Source organism: Schistocerca serialis, chromosome 2 (assembly GCF_023864345.2).
Source record: "Schistocerca serialis cubense isolate TAMUIC-IGC-003099 chromosome 2, iqSchSeri2.2, whole genome shotgun sequence".
NCBI classification, from domain to species: Eukaryota; Metazoa; Arthropoda; class Insecta; order Orthoptera; family Acrididae; genus Schistocerca; species Schistocerca serialis.
In genome coordinates, this window is record NC_064639.1 from 219,441,207 (window position 1) to 219,463,235 (window position 22,029).

General features: G+C 43.1%; 1 protein-coding gene across 1 annotated transcript in view; it reads left to right on the forward strand.

The window, feature by feature from the left end:
* LOC126455487 (diacylglycerol kinase eta-like) overlaps window positions 1-18,771 on the forward strand; it is a 710,073-nt gene extending 691,302 nt beyond the window's left edge. The window contains exon 3 of the mRNA XM_050091239.1: window positions 18,648-18,771. Coding sequence (XP_049947196.1) covers window positions 18,648-18,752 — 105 coding nt within the window. The 3' untranslated portion in view covers window positions 18,753-18,771. The remainder of the gene's footprint in view (window positions 1-18,647) is intronic.
* The last annotated feature ends 3,258 nt before the right edge of the window (window positions 18,772-22,029 follow it).

Here is a 22,029-nt window from a genome sequence, read left to right on the forward strand (position 1 = left end):
AGAACCGTGACCAGCAGCACTATGCTGATGAGCAGAACACGGCAAGTGCCATAACCCGATTTCCCAGAAACATCGCTCCGTGGAGCCAAACACGTGTCTTGGCCTATCCATGGATACTCGACTGTTTCTGAGCAAATGGCCGTCAAAGAGCCAGCGTCGCGAACTCTCACTTTTGCGTCCCATGTTCATAACCCGACTATTGTTTTATTTATTTTACTTGTTTGTGCTTGCAATGGATTATGAATCAGGATACACTACAGGAATTTCACCGAAAACTATTTCAAATAATTTTATTTGAGTCTCAAAGCTTCTCCCAGTTTGTCCTATACAGTACGAGCGGCAATTTTGACAGCTGAGTTTTTATATGCCTGATTTTTTTTTTTTTTTTTTTTTTTTTTGGTATGAGGGGTTATTCTATAAATTGTGAATTGCTGTCAGCTGAAGTTTGTTGTTTGTATGGAAGCTTATCTTAACGTTTGTGTCTTTCAATAGCGTGCTTATTTTATAGGATACGCTCATTAAGAAAGAATTAATGAAAGAATTATTAATTCAGCTACTACCGGTCTTACAAGTTCTCATAAACATAGGCTTATAGCACAACATAGAGCCCAGTACCTACAACTTGAAGAGCCTTATTGCATATACTAGGGTTGCATGCGAAGCTGCAAAATCATATTCCAGGGAAACCAATACTTTAGCCCTCAAAGCCAATAATAACAAGACACTTCAAAAACAACAGTCCACACAGGAACAGTGACATAAACGTTCTAAACTGTATCAACTCCAAACTTTCTAAGAGTAAAGCTTTAATAGTCAAAGGTGGTGAAAGTAACTGTGTAGACATAATGTTGTCAAAACCATGGAATTCTTCGATAGTAACAACATAACCGGATCAAAATCTGATCCTACTTCCAAATTTAGGACAAAATTAAAAAAAAAAATAAGAATTGTAATTTCCTCCTAACTAAGTGAGAAGTGTGTGACTGCATTTCCATGAGCCCCATTGCACCTCTCCTTTAATCACGGCCTAAGGCCCATAAAGGAAACTGTCCCGTCAGGCCGAATGTTAACTCTAGGAACAGCCGTTCGTACAGGTTAAATAACAACTGCTTGTTGTGCTTAATACCCACTATACTTTCGAAAACAAATTTTCCATTAAGAACACGTATTAACTCATTGACAAACTTAAAAATGTGTACTTTTCACCGACAGCAACATTTGCATCACTTGACATAGTAAACGTTTATACTAACATCCATATAGAGGACACTAAGAATTATCAGGAACAGTCCACTCAAACATAAGAAAGTAGGTATGGTAGAGATCTGTGAGCACACTGAGTTACATCCCGTGATACTGTCATACAATTACTTCAGTTTTAGCAACAAAATATACAAACAGAAAGATGAGTTGTCAATGGGTAGCAGCCTAGCAGGAATGTTAGCAGATATTTACATGAGTAACTTAGAGCAGACATTTCTTGAAGCTAACAGTCACATCAACAGCACAATCATGTACTACAAAAGGTATATGGATGACACAGTTAAACTTTTTGATGAGGAAATTGACACATTAGCACCTAATCTGAGCAGCATGCACAAAAGCATTAAGTGCACTCTTGAACATGAGACCAACAGCAGCATCAATTTCTTAGAAGTAAAAATCACCAACAAAAATCATGTCGAGATTTATAGACAACCAACAATGTGTATCAGCAGCTCGTCATCCAAACCAGTATAAGATGACATGTTCTAGATCGACATTGAATCACGTACAAAAAATTCCACTTGAACCAGTTCAAAAAGAAAAAGAAACCAATATTTTTAAAGGCGTACCCTCAAACAGAGGATGCATCCCTCTCATGATAGATGAGCTATCGCAAAATATCCAAAAACCATCACACAACAAAACTGCACACCAGATAACCGCGCAGTTAACACAAGATACAATAGAAAACACTTTCTATGGAAAGTGCAATTTAAGTATGCGATGTGCTGAATCAAGTGAGGGTCAAAGAACGCCGGAAATCGGACAACTGGAGCGTGTAAACTAACGAATATATCCCCAGGACCACACGCATGAGCTAACAGCGCTAAAAATCGCCACTGAAGATGCTTCACAAATAAAAGAAGCGGAACGCGTATGACAATAAACAAAACCCCTTTAATTAAGTGCATAGACGGAACATACTTCCATGAACGAACGATGGAATTTTTGTGAATGACAATACGCCATTTCACCGGACCACTGCTGTACGCTATTGGTTGGAAGAACATGCTAGACAATTCGAGCGAATATTTTGGCCACCCAGATCGCCCGACAGAATCTCATCGAACATTTATGGGACATGATCGAGAGGTCAGTTCGTGCACACAATCATTCATTGGTAAAAGTTTCGCTATTATGAACGGCTATAGAGGCAGCATAGCTCAGTATTTCTGCAGGCAACTTCGAATGACTTGTTGAGCCCCTGCCACGTCGTGTTGCAGCACCATGCCGGGTAAATGAACGATATTAGGAGGTATCCCATAATTTCTGTTCATCTATGTAAGCTGTCATTTGAGAATTTCCTGAAAGTAGATTAAAATATTTAAATGTAGTCGAAATGTATACAAATAAGGCTTTAGCTGATATTTACACCATACATATGTGAACACGAACATTTTTGTTTTGTGTTTTGTTATGCGTGATAGAAATAAGAGTGAGTAAATAAATAAATAGTGGAAGGAATGACGTTCAAAAATTAATACAAGGTAAATGACATCAGTATAATGTACACTAACTACCGTATATTAACGCAGTCGAAGCTACGACGAGAAACACTTTGGCGTTGCTAGTACATTACCCGTCCAATAAATTGTTCCTAGCAACCTGAAAAAGTCGTGGACAGGAAAGAAGGACGTTCCACTAGAGTGACGAATAATATGACGCAAATTAATTCATAGCTATTTAGCATACTGGGGACCAAATATCGGGAATCAGAGAATCGAGAAACAGCTTGTCTTTTAAACATCGACAGCTGGTTGAACAGTAAGACACTCTTTCTTTTTCTTACAAAAACGGGAAATAAGTCTTCAGGTCAACCTCAAAAAGAATTTTGAGCACTGTACGACAAGTCAAAAAGAGAGAATCGAGAATCTTTGTCAGATTAGAGTGCAGCTGAACAATCATACGCTGCACAATTGAGTGTCCAAGCTTCAGGGGTACTGAATGCCTAAAACATTCTAAAAGACATTTCATTTGCAAACTTATTCAAAGCACCAAAGGATGGAAAGGGTTTAATTTCAGAAGAGAAAAATAACGGCAAAGACGATGTGGCTTTACTGCGGAAAAAAATGGTATTTTTTTGGATTTTATCGGTCATATTGGCCCCATAATGACGACTTTCACAATTGGAACATCAAATTTGTAACTATCATAACCAAAAAATCGCAAGATACCGGTTTCCGTCAACTAGTCATATTTGTTTCTGATTGATCCGCCGTTTTGGATTATTTGTAGGTCTTCTAATTTTCACGTATATTGGTATACTTCTTTAGACATTAGGAAGTACTAGTAGTTTAATTCTTAAGAACTGTGCAGTAAAATTAGTTGTACCAAATAATTATTTAATAATTTATTTTTCAGGTGAGTGAGCAGCCGTCTGATTTTTCTTGAAGAACGCTTCAATTGGTGAGTACATAATATTTTTGTGATTCAGTCCGATCGCGCCCGAATATTCAACTTATCGTTGCATTTTAGTCAGACTATCTTTCAAAGATAGACATATATCATGTCTAAATGTTGTGGAAAATAATGGACTGAGCATTATCCATATACAAGTCTGAACTATCGAACAGAAAAAGACTTTGAAATTTTCTGAGTTTTTGCAATTATTTTTTTGCCACATGGATGAAAGCACATGCAAAATGGTAGTTTTATAAAGACGAGATATAATTTACATTTTATTTGAAGATATATTATTCATTGATTCACATTCCCTTACTGGTGAAATATTATACTTACAGGAGAACCGCACGCACTTGCCTTCACTGACTTGATTCGTGTTGACAGGGTGTGTAGAGCATGGCTAGGAAGGCGTAACTCTTAACCGTTTTAAAGAAAAACGTATTTGAAACTTTTAGGCGTGCTTGGGTATATTTTTGTGTGGTCGCTAATAAGCAGGGAGTCGGTAGCCAAGTGATGAAGTGCCCTTTATTCCCACGAAACTCTAACAACAGATTTATTATGAATGACCAAATTATCAGTATTTAACGTTTCATTTATTATTTGCATAATATTATCCTGGAAAATAGGAAAACAAAATATTTTTGTAAGGACGTTGGAAATACAAGAGGATGCATGACCATTTTGAATCAAATCAGAATAGTCTTTTCACTGACATTACTGAACCCGCATTTTTGGCGTGTATGGAGCAATACACGAATCAGGATGACACTGATCGTAGAAACATGTAAAACAATAATTATTGTGGCATACAGCGCACTTTATGAACGCCAAGTTTTTGCAAGAGCAAAATTTTTCCAATGTTTCTACTAAAAAAATAAACTTGATTTGCGTTCACAAACGGTTTTTGGTCATCACAGAGTCCCGCGGCGTACTACGCATATCTGGTCGTATAATCGAATATTGGTCCAGACTACTGATGGTGTACGATTGATAGAATTTTTATGCAGTCATCTCTCTGTTGTATTCGATGATGTACGAGCAATTTTGTAGTCTGTTTACAAGGTTTTTCACCTGCCACTAAAAATAAACGTCGTAGGGCTGCACCCGCTGGGTACATTTGGGAGAATTTCTTCAATATTGCCCGTTGGCATGCCCTCTTTATCTTGAAAACTTTCGTCGTACAAACCCGGGTTCGTTTGGCCTGCCCATGAATCGAGGAGTAAAAGAAATTGTTCTTCTCTCATGTACGGCTTCAAGACGCCAATTAGAAATTTCCTGTGTAGTACTGTTCTTAGTTTTCCGCACTGCGTTGTTAGTAATTTTCCAGATACGATTACAGAACATCGTGCATTGTACGAATATATCATCCGGTGTATGCCCTTTAGCTGCACGAGAACCATCTTTGTTCCGTTTTCGGAGATAGTTTGGTCGTAAGTTGATGGATACTGGCACCCTAGAACAGAAGTTCACAAACTAACACCGTATCGTCTATAAAAATAGTATTGCAATTAATGTAAGTGAAACAGGTACTTTTATATGTGATACTTGTTTGACAATTGGTAATAACAAAATCACTGTCGTACTTTGGTATGAGGACTCGAATCTACATTGAGAAATTTGCTGCTGCGTCAAGGACTTGCTGCAGTAAAGCGCTCTCCCACTAGGATGCAAATCTGATGATTCTCTATGACGAATCTTGTGACTTAGTTTGAAGAGAATGAGTCAGAAGGTTGAAAATTTAAATCAGGAACTTGGCTAGCAGTAGCAAGATTCCACTGACGCAGGTTTCTCGTCGTCACCTGCTGATTACATTCTCGAGTTTCTATGAAACGCTCGTAGATCAGCCAATAAATTGTTTTTAACATGTTCATGCCTTTTTCAACCTTGTTTTATATGTTCTTCCCATTTTTTCAAACCTTTCATGCTTTTGAGGCGTGAATTTCAACTTCTATGGAGAACGGCGAAACTCCATCCTGGATGCTCTCCCGCTAGATTGACGACTCTCATCTTGTAAAACTGCGGAACGTAGTTGCTGTCATTTCCGATTGCTTCTCTTCGGCCTCGTAATCGTCCGATGGAGATGAACCGACTTCTTCAGTTTCTTCAGACACACCCACTTCATCGATGTCGTGGTGGGCAATTACTTCGTCTTGTACCACGAGTTGTTTCTCCGCTAGCATTCCGAAAATTATCGGAAGATATAGTTGCTGAACAGTTCAAAGAAAACATGAGTATCATTTCAAATAGGTACCCCAATCATACAACTATAGTCTGTGTTGACTTCAATCTACCCTCGATAGGCTGGAAAAATTATACGTTTAAGGCCGGCGGCAGGCATAAAATGTCATCCTAAATTGTACTGAATGCTTTCTCAGAAAATTATTTTGAACAATTAGTGCATGAGCCCACTCTAAGCGTAAATGGTTTGCGAAAGCATACTTGACCTCTTAGCAACAAATAATATTGGACAAATAGGAACTATCATGACGAATACAGGTATTAGCGACCACAAAGCAGTTGCTGCGAGGCTGAATACCGTAAGGCCTACAACCATCAGAGACACACAAAATATATCTATTTTAAAAAGCTGATAAAAATGTCTTTTTAAGAGACTGTCTCCACTCCTTCCGTTCTGATCATGTAAGCGTAGAAAAGATGTGGAATGACTTCAAAGTGATAGTATCGACGGCAATTAAGAGATATATACCACATAAATTGATAAGTGATGGTACTGATCCCCCATGGTACACAAAACGTGTCAGATCGCTGTTGCAGAACCAACGAAAGAAGCAAGTCAAATTTAAACGAACGCAAAATCTCCAAGATTGGCAAAGTTTTGCAGAAGTTCGAAAGATAGCGCGTACTTCAATGCGAGATGCTTATAATAATTTCTACAACGAAACTCTGTCTCTAAATCTGGCAGAAAATCCAAAGAGATTCTGGTGATACAAGACGCAATCAATACCTTCACTGCGCGATAGCAACGGTGAAGTCACTGATGACAGTACCACAGAAGCAGTGTTATTAAACTCTGAATTCGAATCAAGAACAACTACCAACATGAGAATCATAGAAGTATATATCCTCGGTGTAGCAAAGCCTCTGGCCCAGACTGTATACCAGTCAGGTTGCTTTCAGAGCAAACTGATACAATAGGTCCATATTTAGCAATTATATACAACCGATCGCTCACAGAAAGATCTGTACCTAAAAAATGGAAAATTACTCAAGTCACACCAATACACAAAAAGGAAAATAAGAGTAACCCGCTGAATTAAGGGCCCATATCACTGAAGTCTATTTGCAATAGGGTTTTGGGACATATACTGTGTTCGAACATTATCAATTACCTCGAAGAAAACGCTTTATTGACACATAGTCAGCAGGGGTTCTGAAAATAATGTTCTTGTGAAACACACCCAGCTCTTTATACTCATGAAGTAATGATTGCTATCGACAGATGATGTCAAATTGATTCCATATTTTTAGATTTCCAGAAGGCTTTCGACACCGTTCCCACAAGCGTCTTCTAACCAAACTGTGTGCCTATGGAATATCACCTCAGTTGTGCGACTGGATTGGTGATTTCCTGTCAGAAAGGTCACAGTTCGCAGTAATAGACGGAAAACTATCGAGTAAAACAGAAGTAACATCCGGCGATCCCCAAGGAAGTGTTACAGGCACTCTTAGATTGTTTGCAGATGATGCTGTCATTTATCGCCTTGTAAGGTCATAGTATAATCAAAACAAATTGCAAAATGATTTAGGTACGATATCTGTATGGTGCGAAAAGTGGCAATTGAATTTGTATAAAGAAAAGTGTGAAGCTAGTCACATAAGTACTAAAAGAAATCCGCTAAATTTCGATTACGCGATAAGTCTTACACACCTGAAGGCTGTAAATTCAACTAAATACTTAGGGATTACAATTACAAAGAACCTAAGTTGGAACTGTCACACAGTGTTGTGAGTAGAGCAAACTAAAGACCGCGATTCATTGGCAGAACAGTTAAAAGGTGCCACAGGTCTACTAAAGAGACTGCTTGCACCACGCTTCTCCGCCATATTCTGGAGTACTTCTGTGCGGTATGGGATCCGCATCAGGTGGGACTGATGGATGGCATCGAAAAAGTTCAAAGAAGGGCAGCTCGGTTTGTATTTTCGCGAAATAGGGGAGATAGTGTCACAGACGTGATACGCGGATTGGATTGGCAGTCATTAAAACAAAGACGTTTTTCGTTGCGACGGGATCTTCTCATGAAATTTCAATCAACAGTTTTCAAAGCAATCCTTGATCAACTTACGGAGATCAGAGATTTTGAAGAAACAAATACCTACGTTTGTATCACTATAGAAACTCTAAACGTTCCTAATCACGTCTTTGACCGAAATTTTGACACAACATTGCATTGAAACACGCTTGTGTTTTTATATGGTATTTTTTAATATATGTGATATATTTCACACACACACACACACACACACACACACACACACACACAAACTTTCGGGGAGACACGATTTTGAGCAAACGAACATTTACATTTTTATTTATATGGATTGTATCTACAACTGTGACAAATATACTATGTAACCTATGCACATGTCAGGATAATATTGGGCATAAAAACATGGGAAACAATAATTAATGCAACATACAGCACTTATAATGAACGCCGTATTTTTGCATGTCCATGATTTTTTACGTGTGTCCATCACAAAACAAACTTCTTTTACGTTCAGAAACGCGTCTCGATCATCACATAATTTCCTGGAGTACCACGGGTATCTGTTGATAGAATGACGTAGGAAGGAAAAAAAAGGAGCAATGAGATTGGATCCACAGACCTAGCACTCATGAAATTCAGCACGTACTCGGTCGGCTCCAGAATTCTTGAATGCCAACGACCGTACGAAGCATATGGCACGCTTATAACTTTTAAACTCGATTTTATCGAAAACACTTTATAGTTGCGTCTTCCCTTTCACACACTTTGAAGTCCTAGTTGTGTCCTACATATCCTGTCAATGTGAATCAACTCCGTAACGGGAATTTCTTAAGGTCCCCTTGTCAGTAAAACACTGGAGTGTTCAAAGTAACCTTCGAGTTGAGCACAGCTTCACATACTAACAAACGCACAGCAGTTACACTACCTACGTGGCCCCGTTCAGTTGTCCCTGTACCTGCCACTACTTCCACTGTTAATATACGCAGGTACTCTACGTAAGCAGCAAAAGACGAGAACGCAGCCGACAAAAATTCTTAATCTTCCACACCGTCCTCAGATTGCTAACACTATCGGATATGGGTGTTTCCCTGTTATAATTACACAAATAGTTCGTGTGTGTAGTGCTACAAATTGAGTGAACCGAGAAAGAATTCAGTGGTTGCTGACGACTAACATCAACGGTCTTTTAATATAAAGTCCCCTAAAACGTTTGTGGAATGCCGCTGAACGTCCAAAGTCATTCGAAAATTATTTAGTATTAACTACGACGTGCTTTTTCGTTGTAAGATGGAATAGTTATTCAGTGCAACGTGCGTCTCTGCCGTTACATAGACCTTTTAGATTGAAACATTCCTCATTATAAACTCATAATGTTGCAACCTGCTGACAACTCTTTTACCGGGCAAGTGTCAGGAGACGATTGGAAGAGTGTTTTCGCCTTTCTACACCAACTGCGATTATAACAGCCATGCCACCGACGATTTAGAAACAGATATTTCACCTGTATCGGTATCCAGGACTAATGGAACCTAACAACAAACTAGAGACGTATCATGAAGTTATGTCATGGAAAGAAAATTTTATTTCGAGCATGATTTGGCAGGCAAGTCTAACAGGGAATCACAACGTGTTATATCAGTAACCAAAGAATTGACGATTTCTCAATTTTTTTGAAGACAATTATGGTTTGTAAGTGTTGTATCGTTATCACGAAATAAAGACGATTTCAGGAGACATAAAGCAGTGATATCCTCTTTACATGTGTAGTACGTGTTTTTTTTAGTGTGCCAAAATGAGAAACTAATTAAAAGGAACGAAAATGTCACTTGTTTAATACGTGGCAAAGAACAGGAAATATAAATGTCTCCGGATTTCAAATTTATCTAGTCTTCATAAAGATTTTTATTCACAACTGACGAATAAATGTTTTTAGTTGTGTAGATGAATAATATATCGTAGAAGTTTTCATTTGTTATTCACGTATAACAAATAATAATATTTAGTCTGCATTCGTCATTTGAAAAGAATGTTGCCCAAATCTGGTGGTGAGTGAAGCGCATCGCGCAGAACGCTGTGAATGCACGGCCTATGTGCAAGTGAACGTGAGCATGCGACATCCGCGTGGTTGTAGCCAAGCGCTCACTCGATTGAGTTACATCCTTTTTTTCGAAAACAAGTACTACGAAAGAATTATCCGAAAGGGACGGAAATCGATAAATGTGATGTACATGTACAGGCAAACAAATCGCTACATTTTCAGAAAAATGGGACGATTTATTCAAGAGAAAGATCTTCAGAAATTGAGCAAGTCGGGCCGGCCATTGTGGCCGAGCGGTTCTAGGCGCTTCAGTCCGGAACCGCGCTGCTGCTACGGTCGCAGGTTCGAATCCTGCCTCGGGCATGGATGTGTGTGATGTCCTTAGATTAGTTCTAAGTCTAGGGGGCTGATGACCTCAGATGTTAAGTCCCACAGTGCTTAGAGCCATCCATTGAGCTTAAGTCGGTAACTGGTTAGTCCAACTCTGGCCTTTATGCAAGCAGTTATTCGGCTTGGCATAAATTGATAGAATTGTTGGATGTCCTCCTGAGCGATATCATACCAAATTCTGTACAAATGGCGCGTCAGATCATCAAACTCTCGAGATGGTTGTAGGTCCCTGCCCATAATACTCCAAACGTTCTCCATTGCAAAGAGATCCAACGAAATTGCTGGCCAACGTAGAGTTTGGCAAGGAACATAACAATCAGTAGAAACCCTCGCCGTGTGCGGGCGGGCATCGTCTTGCTGAAATGTAAGGCCAGGACAGCTCGGCATGAAGTTTCACAAAACGGGGCCTAGAGTATCCTCGACGTTTCGCTGTGGTGTAAGGGTGCCGCGGATGACGTCCAAACGGGCCGTGCTATGAAAAGAATTGGCACGTCAGAACATCACCACCGGTTGTAGGGCCACATGATGGGCGACGGTCGGGTTAGTATCCGACTGCTGTCCGGAGCGTTTCCCGACACGTCATTCCTGGTTATCGGGGTTCGCTTAGAACAGGGACTCACTACTGACGACAATTCTACTCCTGTCAGTGGGACTCCAGGACGGATATGGAATACCTGAGGAAACATGGGGATGATCTTCCTCTCTGAACTAACGCCATTATTATGGATAGAAGCGGTTGTGCGTGATGTTAGCGTGATGTCTCCTAAGGGTGACTAGTTTTCTATTGTGCTTAGTAACATTTACCCCGCGAACCACCAGGTGGAGTGGGGTGGAACGTACTTAGTGTACCACTATCACTTCCCTCATTTCTTGTTCCAGTCACGAATGAGTCGCAAGAAGAACCATTGCTACTAAGCCACTGTGTGACCTCTAATCTCTCTCATTTTACCTTCATGTTGATGGGCGCGGTCAGCCGTCTTCAGGTTGCTGCCTCGGAGTGTATCGGTAGTGGGGAGTCTGGTGCGTCACAAGGTACACCCCAGGTGTTACATGCTTCACCCACTGTCCCTGCTGTCGAGACATCTTCGCGGGTACCGGGCGCGGTTGGGCCACCCTCTCCCCAAGGGGAGTGGCGGATTCAGCGACGTTCGCGGCGCACGAGGCGGAGGGTCAATGTGGAGGCTGGCCGTGTGTCATCGCCCGCTCTGCCTGTGATTGGACATGTGGCCGCTCCTTCAGCAAGGTCCGAGCAGGCACACGGGGGGACGGGTTTATTAGTGATTGGGAGCTCCAATGTTAGGCGGGTGACGGAGCCCCTTAGGAAAATAGCGGAAAGGTCGGGGAAGAAGGCCAGCGTTCACTCTGTCTGCTTGCCGGGGGGTCTCATCCGAGATGTGGAGGAGGCCCTGCCGGCGACGATAGAGAGCACTGGGTGCACCCGACTACAAATTGTTGCTCATGTCGGCACCAATGACTCCTGCCGGCTGGGTTCAGAGGTCATCCTCAGTTCATACAGGCGGTTGGCGGCATTGGTGAAGGCGGAAAGCCTCGCTCGCGGGGTGGAATTTATTTGTAGTATCGTTCCCAGAACCGATGGCGGTCCTCTGGTTTGGAGTCGAGTGGAAGGCTTAAACCAGAGGCTCAGACGATTCTGCGGAGATCTGGAGTGCAAATTTCTCGACCTCCGCTATCGGGTGGAGAAATGTAGGGTCCCCCTGAATAGGTCAGGCGTGCACTACATGCAGGAAGCGGCTACAAGGGTAGCGGATTACGTCTGGAGTGCACATGTGGGTCTTTTAGGTTAGAGAATTCCCTCCCTAGGCCCGACAAGACGCCTCCTGAGACGCGACAAGGTAGTAGTAGGCAAAACACAATAGAGAATAACAATATTAATGTGGTAATAGTAAACTGCAGCAGCGTCTATAGAAAGGTCCCAGAACTGCTCTCATTAATAAACGGACATAATGCCCACATAGTACTAGGGACAGAAAGTTTGCTGAAACCAGATGTAAACAGTAGTGAAATTCTAAAATCAGATTCGAATGTATACCGCAGAGACAGGCTGGACAGTGTACGGGGAGGCGTGTTTATAGCGATAAAAAGTGCAATAGTATCGAAGAAAATTGACGGACATCCGAAATGTGAAATAATTTAGGTGGAGGTCACGGTTATAGCAGGCTCAAACATGGTAATTGGATGTCTCTATAGGCCCCCTGGCTCAGCAGCTGTTGTGGCAGAGCACCTGAAGGAAAATTTGGAAAGTATTTCGAGTAGATTTCCCGGCCATGTTATAGTTCTCGGTGGAGATTTTAATTTGCGGGATATAGACTGGGAGACTCAAACGTTTATAACGGGTGGCAGGGACGAAGAATCCAGTGAAATTTTTTTAAGTGCATTATCTGAAAACTACCTTGAGCAGTTAAACAGAGAACCGACTCGTGGCGATAACATATTAGACCTTCTGGTGACAAACAGACCCGAACTATTTGAAACAGTTAACGCAAACAGGGAGTCAGCGATCATAAAGCGGTTACTGCATCGATGATTTCAGCCGTAAATAGAAATATTAAAAAAGATAGGAAGATTTTTCTGTTTAGAAAAAGTGACAAAAAGCAGATTTCAGAGTACTTGACAGCTCAACACCAAAGTTTTGTCTCAAGTACAGACAGTGTTGAGAATCAGTGGACAAAGTTCAAAACCCTCATGCAATATGCATTAGATGGGTATGTGCCAAGCAAGATCGTAAGAGATGGAAAAGAGCCACCGTGGTACAACAGCCGAGTTAGAAAACTGCTGCGGAAGCAAACGGAACTTCACAGCAAACATAAACATAGCCAAAGCCTTGCAGACCAACAGAAATTACGCGAAGCAAAATGTAGTGTGAGGAGGGCTATGCGAGAGGCGTTCAATGAATTCGAAAGGAAAGTTCTATGCACTGACTTGGCAGAAAATCCTAAGAAACGTTGGTCTTAGGTCAAAGTGGTAGGGGGATAAAAAGAAAATGTCCAGACACTGTGACCAAAATGGTACTGACACAGAAGATGACAGACTAAAGGCCGAAATACTAAATGTCTTTTTCCAAAGCTGTTTCACAGAGGAAGACTGCACTCTAGTTCCTTCTCTAGATTGTCGCACAGATGACAAAATGGTAGATATGGAAATAGATGACAGAGGGATACAAAAAAAATTAAAATCGCTCAAAAGAGGAAAGGCCGCTGGACTTAATGGAATACCAGTTCGATTTTACACAGAGTACGCGAAGGAACTTGCTTCTCTTGCAGCGGTGTACCGTAGGTCTCTAGAAGAGCGTAGCGTTCCAATGGATTGGAAAAGGACACAGGTCATCCCCGTTTTCAAGAAGGGACGTCGAACAGATGTGCAGAACTATAGACCTATATCTCTAACGTCGATCAGTTGTAGAATGTTGGAACACGTATTATGTTCGAGTATAATGACTTTTCTGGAGACTAGAAATCAGCATGGGTTTCGAAAAAGACGATCGCGTGAAATCCAGCTCGCGCTATTCGTCCACGAGACTCAGAGGGCCATAGACACGGATTCCCAAGTAGATGCCGTGTTTATTGACTTCCGCAAGGCGAGCGATACAGTTCCCCACAGTCGTTTAATGAACAAAGTAAGAGCATATGGACTATCAGACCAATTGTGTGACTTGATCGAAGAGTTCCTAGATAACGGAACGCAGTATGTCATTCTCAATGGAGAGAAGTCTTCTTTCTCTGCCTCGTGATGACTGGGTGTTGTGTGATGTCCTTAGGTTAGTTAGGATTAAGTAGTTCTAAGTTCTAGGGGACTAATGACCATCGATGTTAAGTCCCATAGTGGTCAGAGCCATTTGAGCCATTTTTGAGAAGTCTTCCGAAGTAAGAGTGATTTCAGGTGTGCCGCAGGGGAGTGTCGTAGGACCATTACTATCCACAATATACATAAATGACCTTGTGGGTAACATAGGAAGTTCACTGAGGCTTTTTGCGGATGATGCTGTAATATATCGAGAGGTTGTAACAATGGAAAATTGTACTGAAATGAAGGAGGATCTACAACGAATTGACGCATGGTGCACGGAATGGCAATTGAATATCAATGTAGACAGGTGTAATGTGCTGCGATTACATAGAAAGAAAGATCCTTTATCATTTACTACAATATAGCAGGTCAGCAACTGGAAGCAGTTAATTCTATAAATTATCTGGGAGTAGGCATTAGGAGTGATTTAAAATGGAATGATCATATGTAAAGTTGATCGTCGGTAAAGCAGATACCAGACTGAGGTTCATTGGAAGAATCCTAAGGAAATGCAATCCAAAAACAAAGGAAGTAGGTTACAGTACACTTGTTCGCCCACTGCTTGAATACTGCTCACTAGTGTGGTATCCGTACCAGATAGGGTTGATAGAAGAGACAGAGAAGATCCAACGGAGTGCAGCGCGCTTCGTTACAGGATCATTTAGTAATCGCGAAAGTGTTGCGGAGATGACAGATAAACTCCAGTGGAAGACTCTGCAGGAGAGACGCTCAGTAGCTAGGTATGGGCTTTTGTTGAAGTTTCGAGAACATACCTTCATCGAGTAGTCAGGCAGTATATTGCTCCCTCCTACGTATATCTCCCGAAGAGTCCGTGAGGATAAAATCAGAGTGGGGATTAGAGCCCACACAAAGCCATACCGACAATCTTTCTTTCCACGAAAAATACGAGACTGGAATAGAAGGGAGAACCGATAGAGGTACTCAAGGTACCGTCCGCCACACACCGTCACTTGGCTAGCGGAATATGGATGTAGATGTAAATGTTCGTGGTCTTTTTGCGAGATACGTAGGAGCAAACAGTATACTGCTTGAATCTTCTAGGAACGTACGCTCTCGGAACTACAGCAGTACAACACATAGTGATGGCCAACGCCTCTCTTGCAACGTCTGCCACTGGAGACACCTAACCATCCTCTTGACTCCTTCGTGCTTATTAAGTGAACATGCAGCGACACGCGCTGCTTTTCCTGGGATCTTCTCGTTTTCCTCTATAAATCCTATCTGGTACGGATCACAGATTACCAAGCATTATTCAAGTGTTGGTCGAACGTTGAATTTGTAAGCTACCACCTGTCTGGATAGACAATATTTCCTTAGGATTTTTTAAATTTATGTCAGTCTGGCATTTGGTTTACCTGCAATTAATTTTGTGCAGTCGTTCCACTTTAAATCGCTCCGTACCCATACTCTTGGATGGCGGATGAATGTGACTGGTTCCAATGTTTCAATCGTGTAGTTATACAGTGATGGGTCTTTTGCCTATTTATGCTCGGTACGTTGTATTTGTTAATGCTGGGGGTGATTTGCCAATTTCTTCACCAAATAGCGATCCTCCACACGTTTCCATATATTTCGCCGTATTTTTCCACAGTTCTTTGTAGATAACAGCATCATCCACGAAAAGTCTCATGGCACTTCCGACGTTTTCCACTAGGCCATTTATAGAGGATGGTTAGAAGGGTGGTCAGAAACAATGTGAAAAGCTTGTGCTGCCGGGAAGGTTGTGCTGAGAAATAATTGTTCAGAAAAAATTCGAACCGTTGTCCCGTTTCCGAGTTAATTAGCATTGAACTTAGCCAGTGAAGCAGCAGCTCGCGCTAATTCAAACGGTCCACCGGAGACTGTGTCGCCAAACGTGTCCATTGTTTGCTTTCCCAACAATCTAAGAAGAAAGCGATACAAAAATGTGTGAGGGAGTAAAAATGGTAGATGGAGACTGAGATATAAATACAGTAACCATATTCAGGAAGATGTAGGTTGCAGCAGTTATTCAGAGATGAAGGGGCTTGTACAGGGTAGAGTAGCATGGAGAGCCGCATCAGTCTGTCTTCGAAATGAAGACCACAACAACAACAAGAGTTGAAACTTCCTGGCAGATTAAAACTATGCGCCGGACCGAGACTCGAACTCGGGACCTTTGCCGTTCGCGGGCAAGAGCTCTATCATCTGAGGTACATAAGCACGACTCACGCCCCGTCCTCACAGCTTTACTTTCGCCAGTATCTCGCCTCCTACTTTCCAAACTTCACAGAAGCTCTCCTGCGAACGTTGCAGAACTAGCACTCCTGGAAGAAAGCACTTGCACGCGAAAGGCAAAGGTCCCGAGTTCGTGTCTCGGTCCGGCACACACTTTTAATCTGCCAGGAAGTTTCATATCAGCGCACACTCCGCTGCAGATTGAAAATCTCATTCTGAACAACAGATGTTCCAGGATTCTACAACCGATAGACGTCACAGCTACAATGTTGATGTACTTGTATCTACGAAAATGTTTGTAGGACAGTGCGCATTAATGCCGCGCGTTTTCTCAGCGGCTGACAGAAAAATACGCGTGTTATGAGGAGACGTGAAGAGGGATGGGACTGTCCGTGTTCTTCTGTTTTCCCGTAGCCTACGAGAGTCGTGGCAGCGTTCCAGCCGGCGCGTTTCGCCCGCTTGCCTCGGCCCGCCGCCCGCGCAGAACTTGCGCCAAGTGCGTACACAACAGCGGCCGGTGGCGGGAAACTGGCGCCAAACAACGGCGCGCCGTCAACCGCGGCGAACCAGCGCCCGCCAGATAAGGAGACACAAGGCTGGCGCCACTACACCTACACCCACCAGTGCCGTGTTATGCTTCACAGTTCCGCCTGAAACCAATACCGGGTGCAGCATCTCTACTTTAACAGCCGTCAGTGTGTTGATGGTGAACAGCCTTAAAGTTTGCGTGACAGTTACCTGCGGACGTGTAAAACTTTACGCACAAGTCGCCAGAATTTACGACGGTTGCTCAGAAAGTAATGCACCGCTTATTATTTCTTCAATAATTCTTTATTGGACGTAATGAGAAACACACACACGAAAGAATGGTGTTTTATCTACACAACTTATTTTTCCACGTAATCTCCATCCCGTTCAATGGCCTTCCTCCAGGGCGAAATAAGGGCGTGTGTACCGTGTCGGTATCAATCCTTGACTTGGTGGTGGAGTTGAGCCGAAAATTGCTGTTTTGAAGAGCGCGCCGCAGCGCATTGTGTGAAGTAGTCGCCCTCCGTTTCTGGCGGTGGCGCCGCTGTGGCAATCGCAGCTTTGGTGTCTCCCTCTGGTTGGAAAGGGGAAAGGTTGCTTGTTCACGCGCATTTAAGGGGCGCTATGAGGTCGCCAGTCGGTCAGTCTGGGTGAGTCTGGGGTCAGTCTCTCGTCCCCAGCTTGCTAGTTTGTCTCTCGTCCGAATTTGTGGCGCAGTGGGAGAACTCAACGAGTAGTCGCCAGGTCGGGTGCTTAGTCCCTGCATCTGAGTCTGAACGCTAGGCCTCCAGTCTGCTCGAGTTGCTCAGGCAACGGTCATTGGCGGTTGGATCGATCGGTTGGTCGGTCGCGCACTGAGACACAAGATGACTTGTCTGCCTTGAGAGTCGGCGCATGTGAGGTCGCCACGTGAGTCCAGTGGGCCGCGCTGTATAGCGAGGGGTAGTGGCTTCGCGGCCGACACGAGAGCAACAGGAGTCAACCCACGACATCGGTCTGGTCGGTGCGAGCTACGACGCCGTGAGACGGGAGATCGGCGCGCCTTCCTGCGTCCGTTGAAGCGGCTGGCAGCGGACGGTTCGGGAGAGCGATTTGGGGGTGCTGCGCCAGGTCTTCGCCAGAAATCGCAGTTTATTAGAAGTCAAGTGATTGGTGATATGTTGTTTCATTTACTTGTTAAATTCTACTTGTTTCTTGGTAAGGTCACCAGCCGCTTTGTTTTGGGGTCGTCCCACCATTCTTCTCCTTTTGCCCACCCGCGGGGAGGTGGTTATATGTGAACTGGGTGGTTCGTTTTTCCCTTGTGGAGTAGGGGCGGGTTAGAGCAACCTGCGGTTCGGGTTGTTTGGTAATCTCCCTATCAATCTGCCGTAAGTTAATAGCTGCCTCTGTCATGTTTGTCGGATTCGGTGTGTTAGCGAATTTATTGCTTGAAATGTAATGGCCTAATTCCTGAAATATGTTTTTATCTTGCCTATCATCTTGAGAGACGGTATATATGTACTGTAGAGCATGTCTGGCTAACCTTGTATAATTTTATATAAGATTGCATTTTATGGGCTTTGATTTAAATGGTCATTTTAGATATAAAGTTGCCACCCTTCCACTGTAAGATTTTTCTTAGAAGTTAAAATCAAGTTGCACCTACGGTGCAAGTTAATCTTTGAATTTTAGTGTTTTGTATCATTTCCATCCCTCCTACGGGGTGCATAGTTTGTGTGCTTGTTTGAATTGTTAAAACTTTTACTTTAAGGCAATCTGGTGTGTTGCAGATTTGCACCTGTGTAGTGACTACGGCCGTGTCAAAACGGAGGGGCAAGGTTCTCAGCCCGAAAGCTCATACCCTCAAAAATTTGTTTCTTTCTGCCTCTGAATAAATTGTAACTTGATATTTAGAGGGTGCTTTCTGCTTATAATTTTAAATCTGTTTCTCAAATAAAAAAGGCTTTTAGGAATAAAATTCACATTTATTAAAAGCAATTTCATTTTGATTTCATCAGTTACTCCCTGGCAACTACTTCCACGCTCACACAGTGTGATTAAATGTGTTAATGTTCTTGATGAATCGCTAGTAAATAAGGAAAATTCTTAAGAAAAAGTTTCGAAGGTAAATTCACGGTTCAGGAGCCAGCTAGTGGTTCACTGTGTGAATCACCTCCTCATCGTCCTCAAAATGTCTTCCACGATTGACATCCTTTAACAGCCCAAAAAAAATGGAAGTCCGAGGGGGCTAGGTTAGGGCTCTCAGGTGTGACAGCCGTGGATGGTCTCCCCGACCGCTGCAAATTGTGGAGCTCTGCCGAGCAGCCTTCTGATGACCTCACGCTCCTTGTTCAGCGACTAACTGTACTTTTGTCGACAGCAGATGCTCCATAGACTTTGCTCAAGCGTTTGTGAATTTTCTCTCTGCAGTGAGAAATTCAGTGACGGCACGTTGCTTGTAACTTACATCACCTACAGACGCCATTTTGAAACTGCCCTCCAGCTTCGCTATCGGTCGCAAGCGACCGAAACTTGGCACGCTCACCCAGGAGACTTCAAATAATACATACGTAACATTTCGCATTACTATCATTGTTTTCGGCTGAGAAAAAGAAATGCGGTGCATTACTTTCCGGACAACACTCTTAGTAGCTCACCTCGCGTCTGCTAAAGCTGATTTCCCTCTCGCCGAAAATCACGCGCGGCCATGGTTCCTTTCATAGTATGGCACTAAAACTATTATGGGAGAAAGTGCAGGTCTGCTTTTCCAGTAACGAGTATGCAAATTCATTGAATGGATGCCAGTAATTTACGTAGCTTAGCACTTCTTGCCAATGCTTGCACATGAATGATTTGTTTTATTGAGACCAGGTAAAATTATACATGAAATATGAGTTAATTTTTTTACAGAAATGAATAAAAGATTTACGTAACTTCGACACATTTCTTTGACACAGGACTACTGGATAATCTACAACTGCCATGGACTAGCAAAGCATCGCTTGATGCACTAATCAACGAACTGTTCTCAAGAGGTACAATGTTCGACATAACCACACAACGAGTATATCTGAAACTTCGACTACTCGTTGATCCTAGAGGACGAAGCTGAATGCTGTACCTGAGATGTCGAACTGGGCTGAAGTGTTGCACGCTCAACATAGCGTGAGGACGCTGCTGTTGCCGAGAGGGAGGCGTGGTCTTCTGGAGCGTCTCTCATACGTCGTTGTGGACTGCAGCGAACCATCGCTGATGTTTGTGTTATCGATCTTGCTGCGGCACCCCGATCTCTGTTTGCTTCCACACGTTTGTTTGACCATGTAATCGTAACACAAGTCATGAACTGAAACTCGTTATTTATGTTCTACTGATTTTTGTTTATTTCGAACTGGTTTTCGACTTATTTGGCCCTTCTTCAACAAGAAACTAGTTTCTGGAAGGGACACTGGTTCTTAGGTAATCAAACATTATTGGCGAAGATTGCTATCAATTTAATAGAGTGCTGTGCATCACACTCGTAGCACACTGGACTCGCTTCCAACTCGCAACCGGTCATCCTGATTTAGATTCTCCTTAGAAAGGGCCGGCCGACTTCCTTCCCCAAGGCGATGAAACCGATGACTTCGCTGTTTGGTCCCCTCCCCAAAATTAACCAGCCAACCATGACACTTGTTTCTTAGCGTTGAAATTACACTTTACACAAAGGATAATGTTAAGCACAATAAATGCTTGAACTATAGAATATTACAGGTTAAATGGTCCATTTTGAAGATACTGTTAAACTGAGTACCCTTTAAAAAGTAAAATACACGGGACCGAGCGCTCGCGAAGTGTGGCGGACAATACGACTAGTGTAACGTCATAAGTTCACTGCAGGGCCGTATATATCGTTGGCCCCGGTTTCAGTATAATGACGCCAGGCGGTCTGTTTCATCTGCGGTCTAACAAAGGAATGTTCCAGTCCGATATGTCGAAGTCCTTCCTGGAATCTTTTATACGGGAAGAATAAAACTAAAGAAACATGCTGTAAGAATTGTAGCAGGTAGGACGTACTATAAGTGTCTAAAAAAAAAATTGACAAATCCTGGGACGGCCAAATGGCTGGAGAAGCGTACACCTCTACCACAGCTCCGGCGTACTGCACAGGCGCAACACGGCCGGGGCATGTACACTACTGGCCATTAAAACTGCTACACCACGAAGGTGACGTGCTACAGACGCGAAATTTAACCGACAGGAAGAAGATGCTGTGATATGCAAATGATTAGCTTTTCAGAGCATTCACACGAGGTTGGCGCCGGTGGCGACACCTACAACGTGCTGACATGAGGAAAGTTTCCAACCGATTTTTCATACACAAACAGCAGTTGACCAGCGTTGCCTGGTGAAACGTTGTTGTAATACCTCGTGTAAGGAGGAGAAATGCGTACCATCACGTTTCTGACTTTGATAAGGTCGGATTGTAGCCTATCGCGATTGCGATTTATCGTATCGCGACATTGCTGCTAGCTTTGGTCGAGATCCAATGACTGTTAGCAGAATATGGAATCGGCGGGTTCAGGAGCGTAATACGGAACGCCGTGCTGGATCCCAACGGCCTCGTATCACTAGCAGTCGAGATGACAGGCATCTTACCCGCATGTCTGTAACGGCTCGTGCAGCCACGTCTCGATCCCTGAGTCAACAGATGGGGACGTTTGCAAGACAACAACCATCTGCACGAACAGTTGGACGACGTTTGCAGCAGCATGGACTATGAGCTCGGAGACCATGGCTGCGGTTACCCTTGACGCTGCATCACAGACAGGAGCGCCTGCGAAGGTGTACTCAACGACGAACCTGGGTGCACGAATGGCAAACCGTCATTTTTTCGGATGAATCCAGGTTCTGTTTACAGCATCATGATGGTCGCATCCGTGTTTGGCGACATTGTGGTGAACGCACATTGGAAGCGTGTATTCGTCATCGCCATACTGGCGTATCACCCGGCGTGATGGAATGGGGTGCCATTGGTTACACTTCTCGGTAACCTCTTGTTCGCATTGACGGCACTTTGACCATTGGACGTTACATTTCAGATCTGTTACGACCCGTGGCGCTACCCTTCATTTGATCACTGCGAAACCCTACATTTCCGCAGGATAATGCACGACAGCATGTTGCAGATCCGGT